The following is a 22,448-nucleotide window of genomic DNA, read 5'->3' as shown; positions in this document are numbered from 1 at the left end:
ATCCCAGGCCATGGTTCTCAGTGGGAAAAGGGTGGGTTGGGAATGAGGTCCTGCCCCAGGTGGAGGAGTTCAAGTATCTCGGGGTCTTGTTCACCAGTGAGGGAGGGTTGGAGCGTGAGGTCGATAGGCAGATCGGCACAGCGTCTGCAGTAATGCGGTCGCCGTACCGGACCGTCGTGGTAAACAGAGAGCTGAACTGGAAGACAAAGATCTCAGTTTAACCCTGTTCCCACCCTCACCTATGGTCATGAGCTTTGGGCCGTGACCGAAAGGAGATGGTGGATATGGGTGGCTGGACTCATCCTAAGAGAGGGAGTGAGGAGCTCAGAGTACTCCTTCACATGGAGAGGAGCCAGTTGAGGATGCTCGGGCATCTAGTCCGGATGCCTCCCGGACGTCTCCCTGGTGACGTGTTCCGGGCATGCCCAGCTGGGAGAAGGCCCCAGGGCAGACCTAGGACACACTGGAGGCATTATGTCTCACAGCTGGCCTGGGAACACCTTGGTGTCCTCGTGGTGGAGGTGGCCAGGGACCAGGAAGTCTGGGCTTCCCTACTGAGACTGCTGCCCCCGCGACCTGGACCCGGATAAGTGGAAGAAAAGGGATGGACATTGCGGTCATGCAATTAATATAGCCTATGCTTGTCCTGTCACATCGAAGTAGGTTCTTAAGAACTGTACAGAGCGCCTCGTATAGATGATCTTTGACTAGCATTTTTGCAGTAGGTCCTTAACAGCAGCAGAGCTCCCCTGTCATCTCGAGCATCTCTGACTGCGAATTTGGCAGGACAGTGCATCCTTACAAACAGCATGGAGGATATTTGATAAACGTTATATACTTTTTGCTGCTTATGACATTTGACTGACTTTGTTTGCCATTTAGTAGGTCAAAATGAATGACCGAGTGAGGGTGTCGATGCCGGGTGTAAACGTGTGCTGGGTGTGTGTGGACCTTTAATTCCCACATGATGTATGCTAACACTCCAGTCAGCTGATTTGGGACGCCATTTTGTCAGCCATTTCCTCCATTGAGCGTCTGCCAGCTTCCCCGCACGCAGCACAGGACGCCCCGTCTGCGGCCTCAGCTTCAGCATCCCCGGGCTCCCGAGTACATGAGAGACGGTCTCGCGGGTCGGTCGACGTCCCAGCTTGGAGCCTCAGAGAGGCGCTTTTCTGCCGCCAACAGGAGAGAAGAGCAGCCATGGCATTGAAGATCGTCAAAGGGAGCATCGATCGGATGTTCGACAAAAACCTTCAGGATTTAGTACGTGGCATCAGGAACCACAAGGAAGATGAGGTAAACGAGCAGCCAGCACTCTGTAGCTATGTTAGCTCGTCCGGTCCACTCCAGTGTTTAGTTTCAAGTCAAGCCAAATGACCGTTATACGCCGGACTTGGAGGTGAATTGGTTCTACGGCAGGCTAATGCTAGCATCAGCACCCGCTAGCTCAACGTTAGCATCTTGTACTTTAGCTGGCGTCATTTTATTGCAACTTGTGCAAACTCCTTCGCCATAACATATTGACATAATTCGATTTCCTACTGGAAACGGAACATAACTTTACCTGGCGTGTTGCTATAAGGGTAGCTGCTAACTGGCAGCTAGCAAGAGGAAGCTGTGCGTCAGATGACGACACATTCTTCCAACAAAAATCTGCAGTTCAGCATCTTTTCTCGGATAAAGCAACTTCACTGTGTGCTCGGTGTTTGTTTTCCTTCCTGTGCTCATGTGGCATTCATTTGCTTTGGAATGAAGGACTGCTGGAAGCTAAACAGCTCTATAGGTAGACACTTTGGTATTAGACGAAGAAGACACCCCAAACTACTCGGGATTGGCCTTCATACTTGGTCTAGCTGGCCAGCTTGGACGTTTTTCTTCGTCTGCGTTCTCACAGCGGCTCAGTGGTGACGTCATCAAACGCGGTCACTGTCATGAGCTGTAAACCTGCAATAAAATAATAATAGTAATATGATGATGATCCATCTCCATCGTCTCACACACATTCAGACTTGCTGACCTCTATGCTCCTAACTCCTACGAATCTATGCTCCTACGAATCTATGCTCCTAACTCCTACGAATCTATGCTCCTAACTCCTACGAATCTATGCTCCTACGAATCTATGGGCCTCATTCACGAAACGTTCTTACGCACAAACCTGTTCTTAAAGCCTTCTTACGAAGATTTTTGGCATTCATGAAACGTGTTCTTAACTCCCAGTTCTTAGATCTAAGAACAAATTCCACGAACGCTCAGGAGGACTCTTACGCACAAGCAAAGCTTGCACTTTCAATGCACAATCGCCCTCATGATGGATTTTGCAACCTGATCCCAAAAAATGTAGTGCAAATAAAATATCCCAACAATTATTTATCATCAAAACAACTCAAATATACTCCATGGATAAATATATATTCAAATCCCAATTCATCACAAAAAGGCTGGCTGGACGTGCGCTGCGCAGAGAGAGAATGTAAAGGGACCATTAGATTTATTTGCTGAAAGCCACCAATATTTGATGTCCCGCTTCAGGCTTCAGGCTTCCCTCTCTGTTCTTGCAGGTGTGCAGGATCATCAGAATAACATCGCAATGAAACGTGGTGTGTCTATTGCGCACGTAGCACCCCCAGATAACGACATGCGCCCCCAGCCACGTCTTGAGCCAGAGCACGGGGCTGCTGTATTAATTAGGCAGCGTCTAATCAAATGTAACCACAGAAAAAATACATTGTCACACACAAACTATGTATTTTGACTTTATTTTTCCATCATGATTGTGTAAATATTTTCTAGAGTTTCCGAAATGGTTTGGTTTCTGATTGATGGCCCACCTCCCGTTTCCTCCAGATCCCTCCGGTGCAGTCCAATCTTTTTTTTTAAGTCTATTTTAAGTCAAACCACTTTTTTTTAACCTCTGCGGTGGTGCGTTTCTCCGTGGAAACGGCATTTATGTTTCCTGCAATGGTGCTCCATGCCGACTCTTTTTGGATGGCCTGATGACCGGTGGATACACGTGAAAATAAGGTGGTCTTGTGTTCGCTCACTCCTTGTAAAAGCACCTCTATTTCAGTAGAATTGAAGTTTTTCTTTCGTTTGTTGTCCAGCTGCTCCTCAGTCTTGCCCTTGGGCGTTGCCATCTCCGCCTCCAGCTGCCTGTTGCACACGGCACATTTTTTTTTTACCTTATATAGGAAATAATAGGCGGTGACCTATGCAAATTAGGGCTCACATGCACGGGCATCGCAGTTGGCATTCATCAACCTAAGAACACCGGTGCCAACGATTATCCCTACTTAAGAACGTGTCGTGAATGTGGCGCAGTTTCCAACCCGCGCCTTCTTAAGTACACTTCTTAAGAAGACTTTTAAGAAGATGTTCGTGAATGAGGCCCTATGCTCCTAACTCTTCCGAATCTATGTTCCTAACTCTTCTGAATATATGTTCCTAACTCCTACGACTCTATGGGCCTCATAGAGACTTTTTTTGATGAATTGGGATTTGAATATATATTTATCTACGGAGTATATTTGAGTTGTTTTGATGATAAATCATTGTTGGGATATTTTATTTGCACTACATTTTTTGGGATCAGGTTGCAAAATCCAACATGAGGGCGATTGTGCATTGAAAGTGCAAGCTTTGCTTGTGCGTAAGAGTCCTCCTGAGCGTTCGTGGAATTTGTTCTTAGATCTAAGAACTGTGAGTTAAGAACACGTTTCGTGAATGCCAAAAATCTTCCTAAGAAGGCTTTAAGAACAGGTTTGTGCGTAAGAACGTTTCGTGAATGAGGCCCTATGCTCCTAAGTCTTCCGAATGTATGTTCCTGACTCCTCCCTATCTGTTCCTGACTCCTCCCTATCTATGTTCCTAATGGTGTATCTAGGTTACGTTACATTACATAGCGTATCTTACGTTACGTAATGTTCATGTCTGTTAGTCATGTTGGTAGTTCCAAGGAGGAGGGGGTATGGTTGCATTGTTTGAGGTAGTGATCCGGGTGGGGGTTATTGTGGGTGGTAATCCAAGCCGTGTGAGGCCAGGTGAGGCGATGGTCTCCGTGCCAACAGGGAAGCCTTGAATGAAATATTCATATGCAGCCATGAGTACACGTACGCTGCTGGATGGGAGTAGTGAGCAGCAGGGTGGGGTGATGACTGTTCTTACAAGGCAATGACCTCCACTGCTATCAATGATCATTTAAGATGTAAAAAAAAAAAAAGCAGAGTTGGTGACGTGTACTTCAAATTAAGAGCACCGTGGTCTAATTGTGTGAAGAAAATCAAAAATATCTTCCACTTAAACGCAATTGGACTTACACGGGTGACTACATCTTCCCTAATGTCAAGCATGGGCATTACAGCTTGTTGACGCTTTAGAGGCTGGCGTCCCGTTAGAAACCTACATCCATTTCTCCGTTACTGGCCTAAATTGGCCAATCATGGATCGCATCAATGGATTTTTGCATTTCATTCACCAAGCCAGGTAGCACCCACTCCATGCTGCTACAAATAAGTGGAAACGCTACAAAACACAATTGTAAAAAATGAAATGGATTTCCTTTTGCCACCCTGCATCAAGTCATTTACTCATTTCATTGTATCCATATTTCAACATCGACAACGAGCATATCATTGATATCGATATAGATGGGGGTTGATGGGTCTCATGTTTCAAGATGGCGCCGCCCGAGTGGCAGCCAGTTACAGCAGCTGTGCATTTTTTGAGTGTTTTAATAGTGCTTTACTCCTACTTTCTTATTGCTTGTGGAGCCATAGCGACCCCTTGAGCAAGTGTCGTCTTGTTACGCTTGTAGCCTGCCTCTCGCTTGCTGAGGGACACGCATTCATTCACTCGGGAGCGGCCGTTAGCTTTGAGCCGCACACCCCTTTGCTACGCAGGAGGAGAGGCTGCGTAGAGGGAGTGAAAAGACGGTATGAAGAAGAGCTAACCATGCTAACCTGAGTGCAGCCCGATTAAGACTGAAGGTTATGTTTGACTTCAGCGACTTTAATAGAACAACTTTGCACGCATATATTTGGCTTTGTGGAAATAGGACGTACTCTACATCCCCATACTACAGGGGTCGGGAACCTTTTTGGCTAAGAGAGCCATGAAAGCCACATATTTTAAAATGTATTTCCGTGAGAGCCATATCATATTTTTTAACACCGAATACAACCAAATGTGTGTATACAGTATTTAAGGAATACTAGCAATTTTAGAATATCAGTCTCTGAATGTATTCTTTGTAATAATGTTGTTATATTGAAGCTAACCAATAATAAATAACTTTTTACCATTAATGCAACTTCTGGTGCTGCATGGTTTTGTGACCTACTCCGTATCTTTCTTTCTTTTCCTTTTTCATCAAAAGGGTTGTCTCTTCACAATTAGCTAGCTGACTATTTGATTAAAGAAGGTTTGATTCAAGGAGGGACAACCCCAATAATAATCAAGTTTTGGTGTCTGACACGGAAAACATGGGAAGGACAGCTGGCATTGCGCTAGAAAAAAAAATGGATGGGTTAAAATACATTACAATGCATATTTTGAATTTTGTAATGTTTCTGTTTCTGTAATGTTTTACTTTAAAATGTCAGGAAAACAAATTAAAATAAACACATTTTATGGTGTTAAGAAATGTCTGAGAGCCAGATGCAGTCATCAAAAGAGCCACAACTGGCTCCCGAGCCATAGGTTCCCTACCCCTGCCATACTATGTGGACATTCAACCTCATATCAGGACAATATCACGCTGAACCACATCCACATTCAGCTTGGTTTTGTTGATGTTTGAGTGGAGTGGGCATAATCGTGTGGAATGTTTGTCTAGCCTTACCGTTTGTTGAGGAATATGTCAGAAAAGCCAAAGAAAAAGCAAAGCCCTGCAAGTGAGATTTCCAGCCTGTTTGTTCTGCTGTGGTCATTCATTCTCCCTCCAACTTGGCTTGGTTGGGAGTTGTCCTTTCTTCGAGTGTGTTGAATTCCTGCCTGTATGTCACCCCATCTGCGGGCTCCACAGCGTGTCACTGCCGTGTCTCATGACTGCACACACATGACCAGCACCCTGTGGCTCTCTATGGAGCTTGAAGTGTGTGTTGTGTTCCTCTGCAGCCGAGGCTGGAATGTGGGGCGTCGACATCAGCTTCTGCTTTCCACTGTCATGCATTTCCTCGTAGCCCGTCCGAAATGGTACCTCAGTTAACGTATGCCCCAGTCAGCATCCCAAAGTTGTTTTTTTATTTTTTTGCGTTCGCCCGCTTGTTTAGCGTGGTTTGTTTACGCCGCCATCTTGGATCACACAGCCAAGATGAAATCTCCGATACTTGCCCGTGATCGAGCAATGCCTTGTGGGCTGTGGCTGCCATTTGTGTTTTTTTTAATATATAAAGCAGCAAGGTACATGTTTATTGGTTGTGGATATTTACTTTTATGTATTTTTAAGTTGTGGTTGCAGCAGAATAATGTGTTTATTTTGTTACCTCTGCCAAGTGCAGCATGGGGTTACGTCTTTTGTTTGCTTGTTTGTGTTCTGAATGGTTTTGGATGAAATTTTCAGCAGTTGTTGGAAATGGGATATGGAAGAACCCATTAAATTTTGGGGGTGACCCGGGTCACCGTCTGGATCCAGAAATGTTTTAAAGGATTCTTTCACATTACCAGATAGGAGCATTTTCGCCATTTGTGCATACAACTTCACAAAACATAGTCAGAGAACTTGGGGGGAAAAATACTGGACACATTTCCAACAGAGTCTACAAAATATCAAAGACTGATCCAAAAATGTAGGATAATTATTTTGGTGTCAATAACAATATTGGGGGTTTGCTTTCATTTTGTGCACGGGTGGTTTGGGAAAAAACCCATTCCTGTTGTTTCCTGGGCTCCATGGCATGCAGAGCTTGAGCGATTCAGGCAGGCAATAGGGTTTGTGCATCCTGCCATTGTTAGGCCGATCAGTGGAAGAAAACAGGTGGATAATTATGACACCTTGGATACATTGACACGTGCATGTCTCTCTGTGCCACACAGGCTGGATGACCAGAGGGTTCACTCTGTGCGCATTGGTTTCATATTGGAATGAACAGAGAGCGTGAACCCTTATCTCAATCAGCCTCTATGTGGAGGCGGGGCTACTAGTGAGTGGCTACGGTGGGTTTTAACAGTTAGCTTTGTGAGGCAGTGTACGCTAACATGAATGAAGGCACAGAACGATGGCTTCTGAGGCAAACGCCACAGCCGACAGCCACCGTGTGGGAATTTTTAGTTTTAAACAGAATTAACAAGGTGAGCGCGTGAACACCGACGACCCACACGGACAGTTTTTTCAACAGGGGATAAAAACTACCGATGGAGGTGCTCAGCTAGCAGAGCCTTCATCCCAACGGTCAATGCTAACTGAGGCATTTGGTCGGGAAATATAAACAAAATCATGCAAAATGGTGCACTCTCACAGACAGTGTGGCTGGCTACATTGCAAAAGCATACATGCAGGCAACTTCTGTGTCAAGCTGATGTCTCAGACAGGTAGACCGTACACTATACTTGAGTACCGCGTAGTGGTTCAAATGTGAATTACACCTCATGACAGTTAATGAAAAAATGGACTCACAAACGTTGGCGATAATATTGATTATCAACGATAATTTGTAGCATGATTATCAGTCAGCAACATTTGTTACTAGTCATGGTGCATGTAATATCTCACTATATTGTAGAATCCAGGGGAGTTGCTCCTGGAGTAACCAGCATGCCTTGTGGGCACTTTTTTAATTACAGTTAAAGTTCGGTGTTTGTTTTTAGCACTGAGTTGTTGTCAGCCACAGTTCATTGTTGTGTTGACTTATCAGTTACGTGCACTGCTTTTTCTACGTCTATTTGATGACTGACTGTCTGCACTGTTGTCCAGCTAGCTGTTGGCTAGTTTCTTGGTATTCTTTCCTGTGGGGTGAAGTGGTCCTGGGCAAGACCTAAAAAGGCATCCGGTGATGAGGTTGTGCAAGTGACTTGGGGAGAGTGGAGCTACCCCTTTATCATCATCGCTCTCAGGTTCATTCTGACCCGGAATGATAGTACCTGCCTAGGGTCCCAGCCAGAGGTAACTGGCGAGGAGTTAAGGGAAACTATTTGCGATCATGTACAACAATATCAGTATGTGGAGTCAAATTACGGAACGGACTGAGTAAAGAACCCACCAAAATAAAGCTTCTTCCTGCTCCTTTTTGGGCATGTGGGGCTCTGGGTTGTGCTCTGTGGTGTGTTCTGGTGTGACTTGCATGCATGTTCAGGGTCAACTTTACCATCGTCAGAAATAATAATAATAATACCCCTGCGGGTTCGGGGTGTAGAATAGGCCCGCTGTACTCCCAGCAGGTCGTAAGAGGCGACTAAGTGGGACGGTCTGTTTGCCGTGGACTGCGACCCGTGTCGGTGGAGAAAGGGATCCTGGTGATTGAGTGGATGGTGAGACTGCGGTCCTCCTGAAGCAACACATCACTTTGGCCCTGGATTCATCTAGTCGGGTGGTTATATAGGCCTGGATATAACCAATCGGCTGGTGGTGTTTAGCCCTAAAATACAACTAAAGTAACATAATTAATATTAATTAATATTTACATTACTTTGTAATCTACATAACTGTTAATTAACCATCTTTATCTAGATTTGTATTTTAGAAGGCAGCTGCTCAATCAGGTCAATCTGGGTGTAACTTATTACATTCAGAGTATAGTACTGCTGTATCCCTGTCGTCAGTATAAGATGTTTTTCCTTATATATATGGCGTCCCCTTGTTGGGCTCGGTGGTGGGTGGGGAGCAATGGTACTGAATCCTAAATCATTCAATATGGCATCTAAAACAAAACAAATGAAGAGAAGTAGATCAAGTGACTCTAACGAGGACCAGAAATCTTTCCCAAGATTCCTGGTCATTCAGTGTAGCGATCCGAACCAGCCACTCAAATTGTCGCCTTTTGCGATTAACAAAGGCATTGAGGGGCTGGCCGGATCTGTTAGGACAATATCCCGCCTAAGATCTGGGGATATACTGGTGGAAGTGGACAGGATGGCACAAGCACATAATTTATTGAAGGTAGAGACATTTGTAAATATACCAGTAAAGGTGTCTGCACACAAAACCCTGAACTCCTGTAAGGGAGTTATCCGTTGCCCTGAACTCGTAGACTGATAACGACGAAAGTTTAGATGAGCTTTCAGACCAAGATGTTACCGACGTTTTTAGAGTAACTACTAATCAGAGCGGCGTGAGGAAACCAACGAACACGTTGTTCTTGACATTTGGAAAACCAGATCTCCCAGCATTTATCAAAGTTGGGTATCTGAGAGTGAAAGTAGACCCATAAATTCCAAATCCGATCCGGTGCTTCAAATGTCAAAGGTTTGGACATTTCAAAACATACTGTAAAAGGCCGGAGTGCTGTGTGAAATGTGGTGAAGAAGGACATGTGGCTTCCGACTGTAGAGGCCAACCTAAATGCGTGAACTGCGGTGAATCACATTCGGCTGACGCGAGAAATTGTGCAAAGTGGGTAGAGGAAAGAAAAATTCAAGAAATAAAGACCTTAAACCATCTTTCTTACCCCGAAGCTCGCAAGCACCTCCAGACACAACACAATTGCAGCACCACCTATGCAGATAAGGCAGGGTTGGCCCCTCCAGTGGGACCCCAGAAAGTGACAGGTGGACCCCGTTCTGATGCAATTGCACAGACGGAGCTTACCTGGGTAACGGGTAGTACTCTGGTCCCGATCAAGAAAAACTCTTCTACAATTACTACAAAGGCCATTCCCCAAATTACAAACAGGGATCACCAAAAAAAGGGACAGACGAAAACAAATGAAAATCGCAGAAGTCGAAGCCTGTCACGACATCCTCCTGCCAGAAGTGCTTCTGGTAGTGGTGCAGCTCGCAATGGCCAACAAACGAAAAAGCAAACAGATAAAGTAAGAAGTGTTAAGCCAAAGCTTCATGTGCCACAAAGTTTAACTACTAAAAATAAATATGAAGGTCTGTCAATTGAGGGGGAAGATGATATGGACGTGACTCCCCCCACCACTGAGACGTCCAAAATACAAGTTGTCAAAAAGTAAGACAATACTTAAATGGGTAATGATAAAGAAATAGCCATCATTCAATGGAATTGCCGTGGTCTGAAACCAAATTATGAGGAAATAAAGCGTCTTTTGTATGATCACAACCCTTCTGTTATTTGTTTACAGGAAACATTCCTGAGGTTGTCTGACAATATATCATTTCGGAATTATAACATTTTTAACACCTTCAGTAATTCTGTGGTAGATGGTAGACCTAACGGAGGCTCATCTCTTTTAATAAAAAAGGGAATTCCACATGAAATTGTGGATATTCAAAGCAACCTCCAAGCTATCCCAGCTAAGGTAACACTGCATTGCACCTTTACTATATGTTCAGTGTATATTCCACCCAGATTTCAACTCTCTCAAACAGAAATGGATAGTCTGGTTGACCAGCTTTCAGAACCCTTTTTATTAGTTGGTGACTTTAATGCCCACAATCCGCTCTGGAGTAGTCAAAATGTAAACAGATTTGGTAATGTTGTTGAACGGACAATTGAACATTTTGATTTATGCCTTTTGAACGATAAGTCTGCTACTTACCTCCACCCGGCTATTGATTTATCTATTTGCTCTCCAACAATTTTTATGGATTTTCAGTGGAGTGTACATAGCGATCAATGTGGCAGTGATCACTTTCCTACTTTTATGAAACTAGTAAAGTGTTTACCAGGAGAAAGAATTCCAAATTAGCAACTCCACCGAGCCAACTGGAATGCTTTTTCAGAACAATGTTCACTAAATATAAATCATGACAAACTCAGAGATACAGAAGATCCACTTAACTTTCTTTCTCATTCATTACGTAACATAGCTACTAGCACAATACCAAAATCAAGTTCTTCCCCTCGTAGACACAATCCTTGGTTTAATACTGAATGCAAGGAAGCTGTAAAAAACCGTAAAAAAGCACTGAGGACATTTAAAAAACACCCGAATAATGATAATTTACAAAAATATAAGCAGATACGCGCTAAAGCTCGCAACATCATTAAAAAAGCAAAAAGACAGTCTTGGCAGAATTACATTTCTAAATTGAATATTCATACATCTATTCACAAAGTATGGGAAATGATTAGAAAAATAAGTGGAAAGTACACAAGTAATTCTGTTTCCTATTTAACAAAAGCAGATGGAAATAAATGTACAGAAAGGCCCGACATTGTGAATTTGCTAACACAGGAATTTGAAAATAACTCATCAACTGACCACTATTCCCCAACATTTAGAATTTATAAGGATGAAGCTGAAAGTCAGGATCTTCATTTTCTGTCAAACAATGAGGACGATTACAACGTCCCATTTAGCATTGCCGAATTGAGAGATTCAATCAAGAAATCTCACGATACGGCAACTGGTCCAGATTCATTATCAGTTTTTAAAGCATTTGCCTGATGTGTCCCTTTCAGTTGTATTGGATATTTTTAATAGAATTTGGAGAACAGGTGTTTTTCCCGTTTCATTATTACAATCCCAAAGCCTGGAAAAGATGCATCAAAACCAACAAATTATCGGCCTCTCTCTTTGACCAGCTGCCTCTGCAAGACAATGGAGAGAATGATCAATACTCGGTTGGTTTGGTTTTTAGAAAGGAAAAGATTACTAACCAAATTTCAGAGTGGCTTTCGACAAAATCGAAGTACTGTTGATCAACTTATTCGACTAGAGACTTTTATTCGTAATGGCACTATTCAAGGTCATCATGTGGTGTCTGTCTTCTTTGACCTTGAGAAGGCATATGACACCACCTGGAAGCATGGTATTCTGAGAGATCTTCATAATGTTGGGTTAAGAGGCAGACTACCGATTTTCATTAAAAACTTCCTCAGTAAGAGTGTTCCGAGTTCGCCTTGGATCGAGCCTCTCAAAATTATACAATCAAGAAACGGGAGTTCCTCAGGGTAGCATACTTTCTGTTACTTTGTTTTTGTTAAAGATCAACAACATTGTGGATGTTGTCACTCCTCGGTTGGACGGATCATTGTTTGTGGACGACTTTTGTATTTCTTGCTCTTCGGAGAGTATGCCGACCATAGAAGCAATTTTACAGAACTGCCTAAATAGAATCGAAAAGTGGGCTGATGAAAATGGTTTTCGCTTCTCAAGAACAAAAACGGTATGCATTCACTTCTGCAATAAAAGGACTTTACAGCCTGACCCGGAAGTTAAAATAAATGGTTCTGTCATCCCGGTTACTCAACAAACAAAATATCTTGGCCTGGTATTTGATAACAAGCTAACCTTTAAAGCTCATATTGATCATGTGAGACAAAAATGCCATAAAGGCTTAAACCTTTTAAAGGTAGTATCTAAAATGGATTGGGGTGCGGATCGCATTGTCCTGCTACGGCTCTATAGGTCTTTAGTCAGATCAAAACTTGATTATGGCTGTGCAGTTTATAGCTCTGCTCGAAAGTCCTACCTTGATAAGTTAAAACCAATACAAAATCAAGGACTGAGAATTTGCCTTGGAGCGTTTCGGACTTCTCCAATGGAAAGCTTGTATGTGGAGGCAAAGATATCAAAAACTATCTCTTAACTATGCAATCAAATTAAAGAATAACCCATTAAATCCAACGTTTGAACATACCTTCAGACCACAGTACCAGGTTTTTTACGACCTTAAACCATCTTCCATCAAACCGTTTGGCTTCCGTGTTTGAGAAGCTCTGATGCAAGTTCTTGGTACCACTGATATTTCTCCATCCTTAGTACCCAATATTCCTCCTTGGGTGATCAGCGAACCTTTAATAGACTTGACATTAGCAACATTCAAAAAGGGTGTTACAAGTGATCTGGTCTACCTGGATAGATTTGGAGAAATAAGACACAAATATAGGAACTACCATGCTATCTATACAGATGGATCAAAAGATCACAATAAAGTAGGATCAGCCTGTATGAGTGGCACAATAAAAGAACAGGTTAGATTACCAGACAGTGCTTCCATATACACTGCCGACTTGTTGGCTTTGAAAATGGCTTTGGGTAAAATACAAAACACTGATGGAAAACAATTTATTTTCACAGACTCTCTATCTAGTCTAGTGGCTTTACAGTGTAGAGATGTTAAACATCCCTATATTGTACACTTACTAGAATCATTATACAAAGTCGGTGTAGTATCTCAACTGGTAGTTTTTGTTTGGATACCGAGCCACATAGGTATCAAAGGGAATGAAAAAGCTGATATGTTAGCAAAAGAGGCACTTAATATGGCTGGAACAGAAATGAAGATACCCTATACAGACTTAAAACCAAAGATGAATGAATACATCAAAATAAAGTGGCAAACGTCATGGGATTTAAATCCCGGTAACAAACTCTACCAACATCAGCCTATAATCGAACCACGTACTACAATCCTGTTAGCTAAGCGACGGGAAGACGCTGTGCTAACTCGTATTCGAATTGGTCATTCTCGCTTATCACACTCCTATTTACTTGCAGCAGAAAACCCTCCCCGTTGTATATCATGTAATAGTACACTCTCAGGTAAACATATCCTTCTTGAATGCATTGAGTTTGCTCACATCCGTGTCAATTTTTCTAATGTTCCTGATCTGAAAACCTTGTTCAGCCAAGTTCCGCGATCATGCATCATAAAGTTTCTTAAAGAAATAAATCTTTTTATTAGGTTTTAGATAATGGAAACAGGCCCTGAGGCAGGCCATTTTATTCAGTATCTAGTCTTACAGAGGAGACTTTAAGCCGCCGTCCCGTATAAAGAAAAGCCACACAATTTCAACATTAAAGAACCTACCGTACTTCTGTTCGAAAAGAATAGGGAATTTTGCCCGGTAAAGTAGGTCACAGTTTCTATCTTACAAGCTCTTCTCCCTAATTAAATGGATAGATTACACACCCGAGAAACAGGTTTTGTCATTAATAACTTCACATATTAAGGTCCAGACACTTACATGACACTTTGTGTTGATAGTGTCGTTAAACTTTAATCAATCAATCAATCAATCAATCCAGTGGGGTGAATAAATGGCCTCTGTTGACTGTGGGAGGAAGTTTGTTTGTATTTTGATGAATTGTCTGGGAACTAATGGTGGTTCGTCTGTACGTGCCCTGCGATTGGCTGCCAACCGGTCCAGGGTGTACCCCTCCTCTCTCCTCTCAACACACATTGATGACATGAGGCACATCGTTCGCCTAATGTGATTCGTTTTGCCCTTTGTCTGCCCTCAGGCAAAGTACATCTCCACTTGCATTGATGAGATCAAGCAGGAGCTGAAGCAGGACAACATCGCTGTCAAAGCCAATGCTGTGTGCAAGCTCACCTACGTAAGCTGCCTTCGTGTGGTGTGCTATCACCTCCAAACACACACAGGCTGACATCTCCATGTGCATCCTTTCTTCTCTGCCACACAGCTTCAGATGCTGGGCTACGATGTCAGCTGGGCCGCGTTCAACATAGTTGAAGTCATGAGCTCCTCCAAGTTCACCTACAAGGTACGGCTGCTTCAAGTCACTCTACTCCAGCTGTACTGCCCTGAAAACTAACTGCGGCTGTGCTCACAGAGGATTGGCTACTTGGCGGCCTCGCAGTGCTTCCACGAAAGCACTGATGTCATCATGCTGACAACTAATCAAATCCGAAAGGTAAGTGCTGCACTGCTTTTCAGATGCCCTTCTCTTCCACGTCAGCGCTGAACCTCCGTGTGCGTATGCCGCATGCAGGACCTCAGCAGTCCCAACCAGTACGACACGGGCGTGGCCCTGACTGGCCTCTCTTGCTTCGTCACCCCCGACCTGGCTCGGGACCTGGCCAATGACATCATGACGCTGGTTAGCCAACATTTGAAGAGGAATCCACTTCCACTGGTGGAAAGTGTTCCTGTCTTGTTGTTGTGGTTAAGTCTTTGCTGTCCTTCCTTTTGGATAGATGTCTCACACTAAACCCTACATCAGAAAGAAAGCGGTGCTCATCATGTACAAGGTCTTTCTGAAGTACCCCGAGTCCCTCCGCCCTGCTTTCCCGAGGCTAAAGGAGAAACTTGAGGACCCGGATCCAGGTAGGAGGAGGCAACAAACAGTTGTGTTGTGTGGAAGCTTCATGTGCACTCATGTACCTCCAAATGTTAAGAGTGCTTTAAAAATACAAGAATGTAGGAGGTTCTAAGTAGAGCTCCCTAAAATGCAAAAAGATGAAATGGGAAGCCAGAAGTGAGCTAGGCTGATCAAAAGTTGAAGAGCATAGCTTGAAAACGGCCTAAAATAGAAGTGAAATGTCTAAAAAGGAGTGAGTCATGAGGAGCTGTGCCATTCTTGTTGATCAGCTGAAAAATAGCTTTGGGCATGCGTGATGCCAGTGTTTCCAGGAGGCTAGTGGGAATGTTCTCCAAATGTTCTCCATTGGATTTAGATGAGGATGGTCCAAAAGAGTGATCTTATTCCTCTTGGTGAAGTGCACCTGTTGAAAAAGACAGTCATTACCACACAGACGTGAGGGACGCCCCCTGCAACATCTGCCGTTTGACGCCCCTTCTAGGGGTCCATAGAAGGATCACCATGATGGAAAACATCTCAGGTGGGATCTCCTCGTCATGCCAGTAACCCTGGAAGCCATCAGGAGCGTCAAGGGAGAATCAAACCTTTCAATGTCCCATGTTTGGTGCTCTCCTGCAAATTCCAAACCTTGAAGATGTCGTTTCTTCTCTGCCAGATGGCGTCTGATGGTTATCGGACCGCGCTCGGACTGGGCCGAGGATGGTCCCGTGTGTTGACAGCCACCGGGACATGTTTTGGGTTTACCACTGGACTTTTTTGCACCATGAGCCTCAGGATGTTTTTCAGAAGTTTGAAGTGATCGTCTTACTGCGTCCAACCTCAGCAGCGATGGCGCGCTGCGAGAGAGACGCCTCGCTTATGCAGCTCAACAATCAAAGAAAGCTTTTTCGCCTTTGCCATCAAGACCACACTAAATCACATTCAAGCCACATTTTCACCAACATTTTGCCTTTTAAAGGCTGTGCTCTTCAACTTTAGCATATTTCTCTTGAATGCTTCTTTTTTGTCTCCCTCCCATTTCATCTTTTTGCATTTTCAAGCTCTGCTGAGAACCTCCTTAAGGTCCAACAGTCAAAAGTATGTTGTTGCCATTTTGTTGTTCACATTTTGATGAGTGTATGTTTGTCCCTCTAGGCGTGCAGTCAGCTGCAGTCAATGTCATCTGTGAGCTGGCCCGCAGGAATCCCAAAAACTACCTGTCCCTGGCACCGCTCTTCTTCAAGCTCATGACCTCCTCTACCAACAACTGGGTTCTCATTAAGATCATTAAATTGGTGAGTCAGCAGGACACACAATACATAATGCGGAGGCAGCAACAAGCCTGCCTTGTACAGTACCGACACGAGTGTTGGAAGAGTCAAGAGAGTTGTTTTATTTTGTCTGGAGACTGGAAACATTTGACTTTGACATTCAAAGATGAAGATGAGAGCAGCTTTTACTTCCAGGTTTGTTTGAAGCAGATGTTTGTCATGTGAGCTAAAGTCTAAGTAAACATGAGAGTGACAGGTGTGTCCTCCTCCATGGATTACTTGATGAAGATAGGTACAGGAAGGTGCCAAGCACTCATTAGCATAACCAGTAAGAAGGGCTGATGAGTGCTAGTACTTCTAGCGCATCGTAACAACACAAACAGCAAAAAGTATGTGCCTTATGGTCATCCACTCTGTTCCAACAGTTTGGTGCCCTAACGCCACTGGAGCCACGTTTGGGGAAGAAGCTGATTGAGCCTCTTACAAACCTCATTCACAGGTGAAATGAAATCCTCCTCCTATTGCACTCGGATACACCAGCATTCTCATCCAGCTTTCTCTCACAGTACCTCGGCCATGTCTTTGCTGTACGAGTGTGTGAACACGGTCATTGCAGGTCAGTACTCACACGTTATTGGCATTGGCTGCTTTTATGTAGTAAATAGGGCTGTCAAAATAGCACCTTATAGCTCATTTTTTTTCATTCATGACGCTCTTTAGCTCATTCAATCCCAGCCATTTGTCAAAAGACAACCCCTTCAGTAGCAGCCACAGAATATTGTGTTCTATGGCTATATAAACATGGAACCTACCAAAAGACAGGTTAGACTCCTGTCTGGCATCAGGAAAAACACTTTGTTTCTACCTTTTTCTGTTCTTTAGTCATCAGCAGTAGAACTTAGGTAAGTTTCAGGGCAAAAAAAGAGAGAAAAAGCCTAACTTTCGCTTGCTTTCGTGACGGCTCAAGTATCTAAACAACTATACCAACATAAACAACATCAAATAACCATTTATTTACAAATATAACATCAACCATTTACACTTTTGGAACTAAACAGCGCATGTGTGCATGCATTAAAATGTCCCTACAATGCATGTAACCTTCTGCGCTACACTCCCCCACACTCTCTTCCTCCATCCTGTCATGTGATTTTATATGCAAATGATGCCACCTTGTGGCCGTTTTTGTGGCTCAAAAGTGTTCCAACAGTGATTTCTAAAAGACGCTGTTGGTATTGAATGAGTCGATATCGAATTGTACTTGTCAGAAGCCGAAGCAGTAAAGCGCCTTACACGAGGGATGACCCCTCTTGATATACCAGAATTAGCCTAAGGATAGTTGTACTGGACGTATGTTAATTCTAGCATGTCAGTGTGTGCAGACTTGGTCGTACCGGTGCAGTAATGAAATGCTTCTTCTGGTCATTGGAATGGCTTCTATATGACGGATGTCTGTGCCCTCTTTTACAGTGTTGATTTCCTTGTCTTCTGGGATGCCCAACCACAGTGCTAGCATCCAGGTAGGCTTGCTAGGCCCCCCTGTCCTTTCCAGTGCAGTTCTAATGCATGCTTTACTGCTGTTCTTTCTTTGTTCCAGTCTGTCCATGTGTGTTCATGGTTAGCATCAATTTATTTGGAGGTGTTTGAAGATGTACGCGGCCGTTAACGCCTCCTCCCATCTCCCCTCTCCCCTCTCTTGCAGCTCTGTGTCCAGAAACTGCGAATCCTGATCGAAGACTCTGACCAGAACTGTGAGCCCTCTGTCAATGCCTGCAGTGTGTCTTTTTCTCATTGTCTGCGTGTTTCTCACTCCGGACCACAGTCCACCCTTTAGAGCCCCTGACTCTGGATAACTCCAAATGAACTTCACATCCACTCCTGCGAGTCGTTATTCATTCATGAGAATGCAGCAGTTATTAGTTTCTGGCAAAGTTTTGAACTCCTGTTTCCATGATGAAGAATGCCATAGCTCAGCATCCCATTGCTGACTCGATCTTGATGGTGGTTGGTTAGACAGCAGCACTCTTGGTTTGCCTCCAAGACACCATTCATCTGTCATAACTCGTTGTGCCCATCCCAAATGGCAGCGCTCATTGGCAGCTTAGCACATGTTGTCACTACAAGTCATTTGTGTTATCTGGAGCACCCCCTTGAATAGATAGTCGTGTCTAGAGTAGACTGTGATTAGGATTGGGCATCGAATTTGAACCATTCCGATTCCTTGCTTTGATTCTGGTTCCTAACGATTCTCCATTCCAGTGCGTTGAAGAGGCGGGGTCATAAAAGGTTGCATGGTTGAAATGAGGGTGCTAACTGAGTTGTTTTTGGAGGGAATGTCTGAACTTTTCTGTGAATTTCGCAACGATATGAAATTGTTATCAGCTTTACAAAACGTTTCAAGCAGGTGACGGTGTTCCCTCGTTTATCACGGGGATAGGTTGCCAAAATAGCCCGCAATAAGTGAAATCGGCCAAGTAGCCAACTTTGTTTCCAATGATTCTATATGTTTTAAGGCCGTAAAAGCCCTCAGCATACGCCTGATAGACTTTGCTCAGACAGGCATTAACATTTCTCTCTTGTTGAAACACTCCCAGAGTTGACATTTCCTTTGAATTTTAATAAGCAGCCTATGTGGTTGGACACAAGAAATGATGACATGAGTGTGGCTTTTTGTCTTTGTTGCGTTTTGTATCATTGTGAACATTCTGCTCCTGTGGTCGTATTTTCCTTCACCTCATCTTCCAAAAACCAAAGATTCATTTGTTCTGGAATGGCGCCCTGCAGCTGCAACTTCTGCCTTCCCTAGCAAGCAGCTCACATGGTTAGCTAGTTTGCTAGCCATGGCTGCAACAGGAGACGGCACGAAGGAGATTGACAATGGTCTACAGCCAGTCAATCAGGATGCACAAGACCATGGGCGGGGCAGACAGAAGAGAGAGAGAGACAGCCACAGAACTGCAAGTTCCCACAATGCAATTCTTCTTAAAGGGCCAGGCTCGGCCTGTAACAGCGTTCACACGCGTTCACACAAAAAAGTGATAAAATTGCACCCAAAAGGTGAAGTGCGATGGAGCGAGGGAACACTATAAATATCACAGCATTCCACTGGAATATAAAGGTTATGACCTTTATTTCTACAGGACTACGCTTTCACAAAAGATGTTTACTTCAGGAAAGTGGCATACCTTTATTTTGTTAACACAAGTGAACTGGTTGTAGCCCGAGGTGCTCTTATTTTGAAGGCGGGAAGTGGGTGGAGAAGGTCACTGGACTGTTGCTAGCAGAGACATGGTGTGCAAATTATCAACTTGTCTTGCCGTGGCCGTAGTTCCCATCCCAACGTCCACATCAGCTAGCATCATGACAGATTGTTGGACTTCCTGATTCTGAGTGCTTGAAGGAAGTCGGACGTGGGGAACCGCGTCTGTGCTGTATGATATCATTGTGCAAATGTTGTGTTTTTCATGTCACGTTAAGCCAAACTTTTTAGCCGTCTTCGTCTGTGTTGGCGGCTATTTCTTCATGGAAACTAGGAATGGAAATAAAAACATTTGAACACGCTGGAGACCGGATGCCCAACCCTAAGTGTGACCTTCTGAGGTGGGCCGCACCAATCGGTCCTCACTAACTGCTGAGTTGTGTCCTGTTTTAAGGCAGTCTATCATGCCGTCTTTACTGTTAGCATCCATGTGCATTTCAAATGCCCACACATCCCAGTCCAAGGAGTTTAGATGATCCACAATGGATGCTTTAACTTTCAGAGGGCAGTCGGCAGTTCCAAATATCCGCTTGGTCCGGCCCCCCTCGTGGTGGTGTGACTAGAGCAGAGTAGAGCAGCATCTGCGGTTGGAGATGTGTAGGAGAAAGACGTTTACCTGTGTTTCTAAAGAATGCACGTCATGGTAGCGGGGCCACGTTGAAGCAGTGTCATGATCAGCCTTTGCAAGCTTAGTGAATCCTTGGGCTCCCACAGTGTTTCCATGGCTGCAATCAGCCTGAAGTAGTACAGATGCCATGGCTGGCCATCAGCCCACGTCACCGGCATACGCACACTTATTGATGTGCTTATTGATTGGGAATGTGAGAGGCACGTGTCTCTGCCAGAGTGGAAGAGCACCTTCGTGTTGTCATTCAGATATTTGTTTAGCGGCAAAAAAGCTTCCAGGGATAAGACAGCCAAACTAAACTCTTGAGTCTTGAATCTTAAAGTGCAGGTCCAACGTGGGTTTGTCTCGCATGCCCTTTCCGATCTTCGTCTTCTTTTGGCTTCTTTTCCTTTCTGATGTTTACATGTGACCTTTACACATCCACATGGTTACGTGGTTACTTCTTTTATGGAAGTCAAATGCTTTTCAAAGGACAGGTGAGTAGGCCTGTCACCATAATCCATAAATCAAGGAATTGAACGATAAAAAACAAACAAAAAAAACGTCCATCATTTTTGCCGGCCTGGATAAATTGACATGCGCATGCCTCGTCTCTCTTTCAGGCCGGATGACGAGAGGGTTCACTCTGCAGCTGTCCGTGTACGTTGGTGCTACAGTGGAATGAACGGAGAGAGTGAACCCTCCTGTCGTCCCCTCCCCTCACAAGGTAGCTACTAGTGGGGCTAACTTGTATAGTAGCAAGTTAGCTTTGTGAGCCAGCATACGCTAAATTAACATGAATGACAGCACAAAACCATGGTTTCTGAGGCGAACGCCACAGCCCATTTGGCTTGTAAACAGAATGAACGAGGTGAGCGCGTGAACACAGACGACTGACACGGACAGTTTTCTCAGCTGGGGAAAAAAACTACAGACGGAGGTGCCTCGGGAAGCAGAGCCTTCATCCCGACAGTCAACACTTGCGGAGAAAAAGTTGAGCTTCTGTTGCTGCTAAGTGACCACTATTACAACATTGGTTGTGTTGCTGCGTGTTAATAAATGTGGTCAAAGGGTGCTACGTTTTCCTTTCCATTTTGTCATGCACTCCAAAAAACATTTTCTTTCAACAAGTGGATCGTCCTTTTTGCGGTTGAGTTCAATATACACCCTGGCCGAAAGGACAGCATTTCCCATATCTATACTGTACGTGGCAAGAGATGATGATGTCTTGTGCTTTTTAAGTGTACTGAGCAAGCGTGTGTGTGACTATGTTGATTCAGTGAAGTACCTGGGCCTTCTGGCTATGTCCAAAATCCTGAAGACCCACCCCAAGTCAGTGCAGAGTCACAAGGACCTCATCCTGCAGTGTCTGGATGACAAGGATGAGTCCATCCGCCTGAGAGCTTTGGACCTACTCTATGGCATGGTATGAACTTTGAATGTTTGGAGGCAAAGCTGCAGATAACTGTGCTGTGTCTTCCATCTGCAGGTATCCAAGAAGAACTTGATGGAGATTGTGAAGAAGCTGATGCTCCACGTGGACAAGGCGGAGGGAACTACGTACAGGGATGAACTGCTCACCAAGATCATTGACATCTGTAGCCAGAGCAACTACCAGTACATCACTAACTTCGAGTGGTGTGTTTCCCTCCACGTTGATCAGCGTTTTGACCTTGTGATTTTCATCTGCGTTTGTCCCGTGCGTGCTTTTTGAACAGGTACATCAGCATCCTGGTGGAGCTGACGCGATTAGAGGGCACGAGGCACGGCCACCTCATCGCCTCTCAGATGCTGGATGTCGCTATTCGGGTGAAAGCCATCCGAGTGTTCGCTGTGGCCCAGATGGCCACCCTGCTGGACAACGCCCACTTGTTGACCGGCAGCATGCAGAGGAACGGCATCTGTGAGGTTCTGTACGCGGCAGCCTGGATCTGCGGCGAGTTCTCAGAGTATGTTGGTTTCTACAAGTCATCGAGGGGCTTTTTGGGTCAACTTTCAAGTTGTTCAAATCTTTCCAAAGTAACAAGAAGTTATATAGCGTCTCCTCCACCCAAACAAAAGGGAGTATTCATTCTTCTCTCACGTTCACCATACCTTCACCAGGATTGACTATTTCTTCCTTGATAATGATCTTTTGCAATGTGTTCGCTCATGTACCTACCAGGGTATAGTAATATCAGATCATGCCCCAGTTGTACTCT

General features: G+C 44.3%; 1 protein-coding gene across 8 annotated transcripts in view; it reads left to right on the top strand.

Annotated features, from left to right (window-relative positions):
- The first annotated feature begins 984 nt into the window (after positions 1-984).
- Positions 985-22,448, top strand: part of ap3d1 (adaptor related protein complex 3 subunit delta 1) — a 42,751-nt gene continuing 21,287 nt past the window's right edge. For 3 of the 8 annotated variants that reach the window (XM_054790428.1, XM_054790427.1, XM_054790426.1), the window contains exons 1-14: positions 987-1,296; positions 14,310-14,405; positions 14,493-14,573; positions 14,643-14,723; positions 14,802-14,909; positions 15,007-15,136; positions 16,266-16,405; positions 16,807-16,880; positions 16,948-16,997; positions 17,852-17,901; positions 18,084-18,156; positions 21,528-21,673; positions 21,737-21,885; positions 21,966-22,196. In XM_054790428.1, coding sequence (XP_054646403.1) covers positions 1,201-1,296; positions 14,310-14,405; positions 14,493-14,573; positions 14,643-14,723; positions 14,802-14,909; positions 15,007-15,136; positions 16,266-16,405; positions 16,807-16,880; positions 16,948-16,997; positions 17,852-17,901; positions 18,084-18,156; positions 21,528-21,673; positions 21,737-21,885; positions 21,966-22,196 — 1,505 coding nt within the window. In that variant the 5' untranslated portion in view covers positions 987-1,200. Of the gene's footprint in view, positions 1,297-14,309; positions 14,406-14,492; positions 14,574-14,642; positions 14,724-14,801; positions 14,910-15,006; positions 15,137-16,265; positions 16,406-16,806; positions 16,881-16,947; positions 16,998-17,851; positions 17,902-18,083; positions 18,157-21,527; positions 21,674-21,736; positions 21,886-21,965; positions 22,197-22,448 lie in introns of all 8 variants that reach the window. The other 5 variants (XM_054790432.1, XM_054790429.1, XM_054790430.1 and 2 more) reach the window with 5 other exon arrangements.

This window comes from Dunckerocampus dactyliophorus, chromosome 10 (genome assembly GCF_027744805.1).
Source record: "Dunckerocampus dactyliophorus isolate RoL2022-P2 chromosome 10, RoL_Ddac_1.1, whole genome shotgun sequence".
Taxonomy (NCBI): domain Eukaryota; kingdom Metazoa; phylum Chordata; class Actinopteri; order Syngnathiformes; family Syngnathidae; genus Dunckerocampus; species Dunckerocampus dactyliophorus.
This window is presented reverse-complemented; position numbering and strand designations above follow the sequence as displayed.